Genomic DNA, 10,210 nt, shown 5'->3' with positions numbered 1-10,210 from the left:
TTGGCGCTTGTCTGTCCCAAGCAGGTCAAGTGCCAGCCCGGCAAAGGTCAGCTTAAAGCACCTCAAATTGAGTTTCAAAGCGTTGTAACACAAACCTAATTAACACACACATACACCGACAACACACTCCTTTACCCGAAACTGAGTTATTTCTTGGCAGGCTGTCCGTATCCTCAGGGTCCTTTTGGCCGACGCCGCCACTGCCGCCTCTGCACATTTTTATTGCACGTTATGCTGTGTTTTCCTTCCCCCTAAACTGGCCTGCGGTGACGGGGGCTGTTTCGTATCCTCCTTTCCATGGAGTTGTAACCACTTCCGTCCCGCCCGCATTTGTGGTTTTGTGCTTTGTGCAGCCCCGAGAACTATACAGTGTTTTTGCGCCCTTTTTTTTTTCTGGGTGGAAAAAAATTTGAATTTTTTCCCAGGCCGTTTTGTGGGGGCTGGCCGGGGTCTTTTGTTTGTGCCTGCATCAAATTAAATTTTATTGCGCTCGCACGCACCGCAAACACTGGGAAAAAACGTGGCAACAGATACGAAACGAGCAGCACAATCACACTTGTGGCTTAGGATTTAAGCCAGGCTCCGTTTTCCGTTTCCGTTTTCATACGTTTTCACTTTCATTTTCTTGGCTGCGAGGCTTTTATTGCCACACCTACACACACACACACCCCGGCGCACATATCAAGTCTCCCTCGTGCTGAATTCTGCCTCGTATCGATTGCGCATTAAAGTATAAACATAAAAATTCAGTTTGCCAACAAGAGTTGCGTACAATAAAATATGTATAACTAGCCAAGAGGTGGTGGTTGGACAAGGACTCCTCCTTGGGATGGTCCCGACCGAGGGAGCCAGATGATATTTGCCTTAATTGGCAAACAGTGTATGTTTTTTTATTCCCGTTTTCTGTGAGCTTAAACCACGAGGATATTTGCCAATAGCAGTGAATTAACAAAGAAAATACTATATAAACGATGAGTATTCAGACCTTGGAGAAAATCTCTTCATATCCCCGACTTAGGACTGAATTCCAATTGATTTTTAGCAAGCAACTTACAACTTCTTACTTGATCATTAATCTCTCTAACCGAAAAAAGCAAGTACTTTTCGTCTAAATAAATTATGATAACCAAGAGCGGACTATAAGGAAAACCCAAGTGAACCAATTTGTTAAAGTTTCAATATCCAATTCGGACCAAACACATACGATAAATCGAACAACTTAATTGATATAGTAAACATATATATATATATACAATATATCTCTATGTATACCTTCAAGAAAGAAAACAAAAAGAAACCGAGGAATTTCCATTGAATATTTACTCTCTACAAAAAGCATTTTGCCAGTCAAGCTAGATAACTATTTTATTGTTGAAATTGGCCTAAAAAAAATCTTAAACTTAAAAATAATGCAGTTATAGTTGCTGCATCCTGCCCCTGTCCTTGCCCCTCTCTCTAACCGGAATCCAAGAGCTGTTAACTGTGTAAAACCGTTGTAAAATGTTTACCACAAATGTACCATATATAAGTATATATATATACCTTATTGAGTGTACTCATCTATACATACATCTACAAAAGATACATTAAATATATATATATTTGAGTGTGTATTAAACTGGAAATGAAATAGCTTTAAATGTGTAGATAAACTCAAGTGTTTTATTTCTTATCTTCGGGGATTTGGGGCTTAGTTTTTCTATATATACAATATAAAATATAAAAGGAGGAATCTCTGATGCGAAAGTATACATTATCGACAATAAAATTAATGTTGCTGAACCAGTTGATATGTTGCCAGCGTCTATGGATGTTTGTCAACATGTTCCTAGCAACATTGGCCTAGCAACATGTTCTTTGTGTTTTTCGCCATATTGAAGGCTAGTTTCAATATATATAAAATATTACACAATTTACAGGAAAATTACTCGTTTTTATTATTAACGAAATATCACATAGTTATAGTTATCCCTTTTTTAAAACCTGTACAAGGTAATTTCTTAATTATTACTTTACTTTCGATCTTTACAAACTGTAAATGCCCTTTGTGATTATATATTAATTATTTAATTCTGCAAATCGGTAAACTTAAACTTGAGCGGTATGTTCGGAAGATTGATTAGGGCAGACTTGAAGGCGTTCTCCGTGGGATAATTGAACTCCACCTTGAAGTTGCGAATGATTCGGGCAATGCCCAGCTCCAGTTCCATCTCCACAATGCGCTTCCCAACACACATCCGGGGTCCAAATCCAAAAGGCAGGAACACGAAGGGATTCTTGGACTTGAGCTCATTGGCTGGGCACTTGGACTGGTCATCCTTAGGGGTGCGTAGCCAGCGCTCAGGCAGGAATTCGGAAGCTTGTGGGAAGTATTCATCGTCGGTGAGCGGATGCAGCGGAACTATGGATATATAGGTGCCGGCAGGCACTTGATAGCCACTAAGAACACTGTCCTTGGCAAGGACACGGGCATTTCCAACGATAAGTGGGCGGACACGTTGCGACTCCTTGATGCAGGCACGCAGATACGGGACATTCTTCATCGAGGCCTCAGTGAACTCCGAGTCCTTTTGGGGCAGCACCTTCATCACCTCCTCTCGCAGCTTTTCTTGCTTTTCCGGATTTTCGGCGAGGCACAGCAGCAGGGCAGCAAAGGTGCTCGAAGTCTGGATAAAAGCATGAGTTATATTCGGAATCTAGAGATCCCTCAACCAAATACTCACCGTATCCACTCCGGCCATCAGCATGTCCATGGCCATTACGGTGGCCACCTTTTTGTTCACCTTTAGGAGTTTCTCCAGGACACTTTGTTCGTTCTCCGGCCGCACCACTCCCTCCTTGGCCTCCTTCTCCAGGCGCACGATCGCCTCCTCCACATAGGCCGATGTCACCTCCTGGATGCCATCGAGGGCGGTCAACAAACGCTTCAACTTTGGTGTCTTGATGTACCGCCACGGCGAGGGCTTCATCTCAAGGTCAGCGGCTACTATGAAGAATTCATCCAGGTAGTGGAAAAGCCTGAGGGCTTCACTCTCCTTGTTCACATCCTTGAGCAATCCCAGCTGCTTGTCCAGGGCCACCACAGACACAGACTCGAGGGTCCACCGGTTGACGGTGTCTATGAAATCATCGGGCACCTCCAACGTATTGGTATCTCTGGTTTCCCTAATGCTAATCCAGGAAGATGTTGTATTAGGAACTTTAAGTTTATAAGATTAAAGAGGTACCAACCGTTGCACAAACTCCTGATTAACCAGGGACATCTTCTTGTAGTACATCCTCACATTCTTGGGTTGCATGAGGACCGGATTCACCGTGGTGCGGAAGTCACCCCAGGACTTTCCTTGCGAGGGAATGATGCCAACGACGCCGTCGTAGAAGTCTTTCTGGTACACCTCGCGATGATAGCGCAGGGTGTCGTTGCCGGGACGATGGGGCCACACGCCCTCGTTGCGAAAGACCACCTCAAAGTCCTCCGGATTGTGGGTGCTCAGGAAGGCGGGGCCTCCCATCATGCCGGGCATGAAGAATATTTCCCCATAATCCCGTCTCATGCTCTTAAAAATATCCATCAATTCCATATTTTTGTATTTGCCGCCGGGCATGGACATTTTCATCATCAAAGACACCATGTTTATGCGGGGGATTTCCTCAAATGGCTTGGCCTGCAGCCATTCGGAATCTCCCCTGGCCTCAGCTGTGGCCACATTGGTTTGCCAACGCTATTAAAAATTTAATAATAATTATTATTATATTTTATGTATAAGAATTTGTTCTATGTATTTCTAATTTCTTTTAGCAGATATTATAAAAAGTTCACACCACTTGATACGCCCGCCTGATAGTTCTCTAGATTAATTGTTTATATTTAAAAAAATTATTTACCTTCTGATTGCCGAGCGAGAGAGCCGCTTTTTGCGACTGAATTAATGCTGATAGTCCACTGCGCACTTTCAACATTTTTGCAATGTCTACGAACTTGTCTCGTTCACCGCCAAAACAAAACTGTGTGCTCCCGCAGGCGGTCGTTCCTAATAATTACTTGATTTTCCTAAGGCTGTGAGAGCTTTGCGGCTTAATTGGACGATAACAACCTACACCAGCAGAGAGATAGCCGTCCGTCCAGCAGAGAGAAAATGAACTAAACAGGTTTGCGAGAACTGAAACACTTAATTTATTAAAACATGAGAGCATTCCTGCTCAGAGAAGCGGTGGGGTGGTATCATATAAATTGTAGCTACAAAGAACACACATAGAACTGTGTCATATTTTTTATCTGCCCCTAAAAAACATTCACCCACACAAGAGCTTAATAAACTCGAAACAAATTAAATGCTAGATTGTCGCATCGTATCGGTCAGTGTCAATGGCATTGAAAACTAAATGTTGTCAGCATGACAAGCAAGTAGTCCAGAGGTTGGGCAAACAAGTAATAAAATACATATATATACATTTATTTAGAAAATACAATAAACAGAACATTTAGCTACAATTTCTATAATGTTATAGCTTGCAGAATTTATTATTTGATTTATTTAATTTATTTACAAGTCTAATATAACTTATCCAATTTATCCAAGTTCTCCTGTTCTTCCTTTCGTTTAACCTATAAATACCTTGATTTCAGATACTATAAGAGTAGAGTTCTCTACTTGGTGATTGTTGTGCAACATCGAAATGTTGCCAGCAACAATAGATGTTGTTCCACATATTCTTAGCAACATTTTCATGTTAAGTTAAAGCTTTTAAACAAAAACACCCTTTTAGTAAAAATAAAAATTAAAATATGTTATTTAGTCCGGATTTTAATTTAATGCACTGAAAGAAATTGCTTCCTTAATAGTTGGATCTCACTTAAGGCATAATATATTAACAATTCTATAAACTTAACAATAAAAAAAATATACTATTCACACACCTATCTTATCACAACAGAAAATATCAAAATCCATTCAAAATTGTTTCAATTAGTTGGGTAAATCGGTGAACTTAAACTTAAGCGGTATGTTGGGTAGATTGACTAGAGCCGAGCGGAAGGCATTCTTGGTAGAATGGTTAAACTCCACAGAGAAGTGCCGCAGGAGTCGGGCAATGCCCAGTTCCAGTTCCATCTCCACGATGCGCTTGCCCACGCACATCCGGGGTCCGAATCCAAAAGGCAGGAACACGAAGGGATTCTTGGTCTTCAGATCATTTGCTGGACAGCCGCCGGCAGAATCGTTGGCATTTCGCAGCCAGCGCTCGGGTAGGAAATCGGAGGCTTTTGGGAAGTACTCCTCACTGGTCAGAGAACCTATGGGAACCATGGACACATAGGTACCAGCCGGAACCCGATAGCCACTAACTACCGAATCCCTGGACAAGCCGCGAGCGTTTCCGACCACCAGGGGATAGATCCGCTGGGATTCCTTAATGCAGGCACGAAGATATGGGACATTCTTCATGGAGGCCTCGGTGAACTCGGAATCCTTTTCGGGCAGCACCTTCATCACCTCCTCTCGCAGTTTTTCCTGCTTCTCCGGGTTCTTGGCAAGACAGAGCAGCAGGGCAGTAAAGGTGCTTGATGTCTGCATAAACGTACAAGTTGATTTAGGATTCTAGAGATTCTATAACCAAATACTCACCGTATCCACTCCAGCCATCAGCATATCCATGGCCATTACGGTGGCCACCTTTTTGTCCACCTTTAGGAGCTTCTCCAGGACACTTTGTTCGTTCTCTGGACGCACCACTCCCTCCTTGGCCTCATTTTCCAGTCGCTGGATCGCCTCCTCCACATAGGCCAATGTGATGTCCTGAAGGCCGTCCATGGCCGCCAACATTTTCTTCAGCTTAGGGGTCTTGATGTAACGCCAGAGCGATGGCTTCATCTCCAGATCGGCTGACAGCACAAAGAAATCCTCCAGGTGCTTGAAAAGCTTAATGGCCTCGCTGTCCTTGCCTTCCTCCGTGAGCAAACCCAGCTGCTTGTCGAGGGCCACCACAGACACCGACTCGAGTGTCCAGCGATTGATCGTGTCTATAAAGTCACCAGGAACCTCCTGAGTGCTGGGATCCCTTATGTTCTTAATACTAAAAATAGGATATTAAATTGAGTTGAAAACTTTAAACTCTATTTTATTAAAAGAGTCTTACCGCTGCACAAATGCCTGATTGACCTGGGACATCTTCTTGAAGTACAACCTTACGTTCTTGGGCTGCATGAGTACGGGATTCACAATGGATCTAAAGTCGCCCCAGGGTTTGCCCTGCGAGGGAATGACACCCTCTACGCCCTGGAAGAAGTCCTTTCGGTGCACTGTTCGATGGTAGCGCAGGGTATCGCTGCCAGGCCGGAAGGGCCACACGCCTTCGTTACGGAAGACCACCTCGAAGTCCTTCGGATTGTGAGTCATGAGAAAGGCGGGGCTGCCCAGCATGCCGCCCATGAAGAATACATCACCATAATCCTCTCGCATGGCCTTGAACATCTCCATCAATTCGAGATTTTTGTACTTGCCACCGGGCAGGGCGATTTTAGCGAATAGGGAAAGCATATTGGCCCGTGGTATCTCCTCGAAAGGCTTGGCCTGCAGCCATTCCGGATCGTCTCTGGTTTCAGCGGCAGCCGCATTCGTCTGCCAACGCTGGAATGTATCATAAACATAAGTTTTTCCCACAGCCATATGGTTTTTTGAATAATTTTTTCGAAAGAGCAAGTCGATGTAAGTAATTCTTATGGGGGAAAAATTATTATCTCATAGTTTTATTTGAATTTCCGAACAAACTCCTAGTTTTTATAGCTTTTGTCTGCATAAAAAATATGTTGTTTACCTGTTGACTGGTGGAAAAGAATGCCGCTCTTTGCGACTGAATAATATATAGACCGATCCGCCCTTTCAGCATTTTTGCCACGCTATGAACTTTGCTCGCTCTCGGCCAAAGTGAAACTAACTCATACCAGTGCTGGGGTCTATTAGTTTTATATTCCTAAGGCCGGCGGCACTTTCCTGCTAATTTCGGCGATAACAAATTAAATACAGAGAACGAGAGAGGGAGCGCCAAACAGGTTCCCGAGAGCTTTGCAAACAAAATCATATGGCAAACAACACTCATTCAATAACACAAAAAACTTACGAATAATATGAGGGCACATCGATAGGAATATACTTCTTACTCTGGGTCTTGTCTGTAAATTTTTAAAATTATATAATAAATAAAATCAAATCTAAGAACTATTCAAACTAGATTCTAAGAAGGCTTAATACAATTTCCCATCAGTATCCAATGTTCCATGTTCAACATTCAACATATTCAAGTTGGGAATTTATTTAGAATTATTTTTAACTTATATACCCCGACTCTTATCATATAAATTAAGCGGTATTATCGCTAGTATTATTGGTCAGTTCCTTTGGCATAGGTTCAAAAATATTGGGACGCAAAAAATGAGAGAATATATTGGGAATACATATATATGTATATTGCGCCAATAGTATTTTATCTAATCAGCTGTGAATGAGTTTGCACCAAACTTTTGACTGTGGCAAACAATTTCGTGACTGCGAGGATACCATTGCATCAGACTGATGGCACCTGGTAATAGGCAATTGTTTACTTTGTAGAAACTATAAAAAATACAACTAAGAAAGAAAGCTACAGTTGATAGTACCTAGCCTTGAATTACCTGGTATTTAAAGCTCAGTGAGTTAAATTAATTAGTTCTTGAACATGACCATTAATCTCTAATTTACTTGGTATTCAATCTAACCTGACGGAATGCTCAGAAATATGTTGCTAAGAAAATGTTGTTAAGAAAATGTTGCTAAGAAAATATGGCTAGCAACATGGTGAACAAACATTTGAGGCAGTATCAACATCTTGAAGTTTCAGAGATACTTTATTATCCAATTAATCCCATTATTAACCAATTTTACTCAAATTTTAAAAGCACAATTACTAAAGACTATTTATATAGTATTTATAAACTTTATACAGAAATTCACAATACCCTAGGAGTACAAACCACAATCAAGTGCTTATAGGTTTCCATTTATTTAGACTGTATTTTGTTTAGGTTTACCATATATATTTATATGTATAAGTATTTGTTCAAACACCAAAGAGTTTTGTTTCGTTTTGCTAATCAAATTGTTGGCATACTCTCTCATATATAATAGTTGATTGCAATCCGATAAAGTATACAAACGTATGTACGCTTACAGGAAAGTATAAATATATTCGTTTATATTAGGTGACTTACAAGTAGATTACAAATTAATTAAAGTTGCACAAATCGCTTGATATAGGCATATATTTTTACATGACAATTTCCGCGCGAAACAATTTGGCACGCTGGGCAAAGATATATAGATATATATATATTATATATATGTATTTTATGCGTAAATGGGGCGATTGAGAATATATTTATATATGTTTCATTCGTTGACGCTATGGACTAAGTGTCTATGACAGTTTCGTATTCGTATAGTATGGTTAAGATAATTCCTTTAGCCTTGTGTTGTGTTCGGGTTTAACTAGAAGAACATCTATCTGGAACTAATCCTGGCTGGCCGGTCCGCTGGCAGCTGCCTGCTGCTGGTAGCTGCACACGATCTTGGCCGCATCGTTCATCATCTTGGCCGTGGAGCGGACGAGGAACATCAGATGACACTCGTCGTACACGGTCAACTCCACCCGGGTGCGCACTAGTCCGTGAAGCACCGTGGCCCTTTCCAGATCCAGCCAGCGTTGCAGAGCCAGTTCCCGCTCCTTCACAGAACCCGTGAGCGCCACATCCGAGGGACCCCACAGCACAAACTCCAGCACGGCCTTGGCCTTGGACAGCGACTCGGCTCGCTCCTGCTGAAGGATGTCCGCCAGAACGGGCGTGATCTTGGTGGCGGGCAGCATGTCGGTCAGCGCGGAGTGGGCGCACTTGCACAGCGTGCCCATGGGCTCATCATCGTCGTTGTTGTTGCTACGAAAATATAAATTCTATTAGTAAAATTTCTCGACTTCAAAGTGGGTTTCAACTCACCCCTGCAGCACACAGAGACGTGCCTGGGCATCCTTGTTGTCCATGTCCTTGGACAGTACCACATTGGACAAACTAAGCGGCGTCTCCTCGATCGCCTTGGCCTGCAGGTTCTTCATTCCATTGACCAGCTGCAGCATTATGAAGGCCACCTCCCGCGTCATTACATCATCGAATGCGGGCATGGCATTGGCATTGCTGCAACCATCCTCTCCAGAGCCTGTAATGCTCGGCGATTCCTCGTTCAGGGTGCTCAGATTCTGTACGGAGACCACGTTCCGTAGATTTCCGGCGCTCGAGCCATTACCATCCTTCAGGCCACTGAGATTGGGAATGGAGCCGCGGAAGTTGAAGTTGCTCTTGTCCAGCACCTGCGACTTGCCCTTGAGTATTGCTCCGATCGACTGCAGTGTCTCCAGCTGCAGTCTGGGCAGCACCGAGATGGTGGCCTGCAACAGGGTCACCTCGGTGGAGGGCATCAGTGGCAGCTGGTAGCTGGGCACCAAATCGCAGAACTCGGTCACTGGATTGAGCACATCACTTACTCCGCCGGTCAGCTGGCTCAGCTCGCCACCCACGCCGCCCAACTGGTTACAGTCGGCGGACAGGGCCAGGGTCACCGGCGATGAGCTCCACAGTGCTGCATGGAAGGCCTTCTTGCCCACCACAAAGGCCTGGGCGCCCTCCAGTATGGAGAAGTCCTCGTAGCGCAAGTTGATGGCATTGGCCAGAGGACGCAGGGCTGTTGGCACCACGGGAGTTTGCTGGAGCTTTGATTTGAAAGAGAGAGAGATATATATATATAAGTTAGTCTTATTCCTGGTTTGGATTTTGGTAACTCACCTGATCGAGCACTTGGGCTAGGGCCTCGTGATTGGCCACCACCACGGCGGTGTAGTTGTCCTCGATGGTCTTGTGCACGACACTGCGTCCCTTGCGCATGCGCAAACGATTCGTGGCCTTGCTGCGGTTCTTATTGCCCTAAAAATCAAAATTAAAGTTAAAGTATATATCTTCCAAGTATATGTCTTGTATAATCCACCTGTGGCATGCCCCAGACGCTGTCGTTGATGTCCGTTGCCACATCGCCGCCTGCCTCGCTGCCGTAATAGCTATACGGAGCATAGATGTCGAACTCGCCCACCTCACTGCCGGCATACGAGGCGGAGATGATGCGTGGAATGTTCGCTG

At 43.7% G+C, this 10,210-nt stretch overlaps 3 protein-coding genes across 5 annotated transcripts in view; all 3 read right to left on the bottom strand.

The window, feature by feature from the left end:
- Positions 1-1,640: 1,640 nt before the first annotated feature.
- Positions 1,641-4,004, bottom strand: LOC108073159 (Cytochrome P450 12a4). Its single transcript, XM_017164669.2, has 4 exons — positions 3,886-4,004; positions 3,232-3,722; positions 2,724-3,171; positions 1,641-2,666 (listed from the first exon to the last, which is right to left on the bottom strand). Exons 1-4 carry the CDS (start codon positions 3,958-3,960, stop codon positions 2,067-2,069), a joined length of 1,614 nt encoding a protein of 537 aa, XP_017020158.1. The 5' UTR covers positions 3,961-4,004; the 3' UTR covers positions 1,641-2,066.
- Positions 4,005-4,438: 434 nt separating this feature from the next.
- On the bottom strand, positions 4,439-6,918 carry Cyp12a5 (Cytochrome P450 12a5). Its single transcript, XM_017164661.3, has 4 exons — positions 6,814-6,918; positions 6,136-6,626; positions 5,625-6,072; positions 4,439-5,567 (listed from the first exon to the last, which is right to left on the bottom strand). The coding sequence occupies exons 1-4, from the start codon at positions 6,883-6,885 to the stop codon at positions 4,968-4,970; spliced, it is 1,611 nt and encodes a 536-aa protein (XP_017020150.1). The 5' UTR covers positions 6,886-6,918; the 3' UTR covers positions 4,439-4,967.
- Positions 6,919-8,015: 1,097 nt separating this feature from the next.
- The window catches only part of LOC108073135 (streptococcal hemagglutinin), a 38,228-nt gene continuing 36,033 nt past the window's right edge, over positions 8,016-10,210 (bottom strand). For all 3 annotated transcript variants that reach the window (XM_017164640.3, XM_070286282.1, XM_017164649.2), the window contains 4 exons: positions 10,062-10,207; positions 9,863-10,000; positions 9,023-9,789; positions 8,016-8,962 (listed from right to left, as the gene is read on the bottom strand). In XM_017164640.3, coding sequence (XP_017020129.1) covers positions 8,542-8,962; positions 9,023-9,789; positions 9,863-10,000; positions 10,062-10,207 — 1,472 coding nt within the window. In that variant the 3' untranslated portion in view covers positions 8,016-8,541. The remainder of the gene's footprint in view (positions 8,963-9,022; positions 9,790-9,862; positions 10,001-10,061; positions 10,208-10,210) is intronic.

Source organism: Drosophila kikkawai, chromosome 3R (assembly GCF_030179895.1).
Source record: "Drosophila kikkawai strain 14028-0561.14 chromosome 3R, DkikHiC1v2, whole genome shotgun sequence".
NCBI lineage: Eukaryota > Metazoa > Arthropoda > Insecta > Diptera > Drosophilidae > Drosophila > Drosophila kikkawai.
This window is presented reverse-complemented; position numbering and strand designations above follow the sequence as displayed.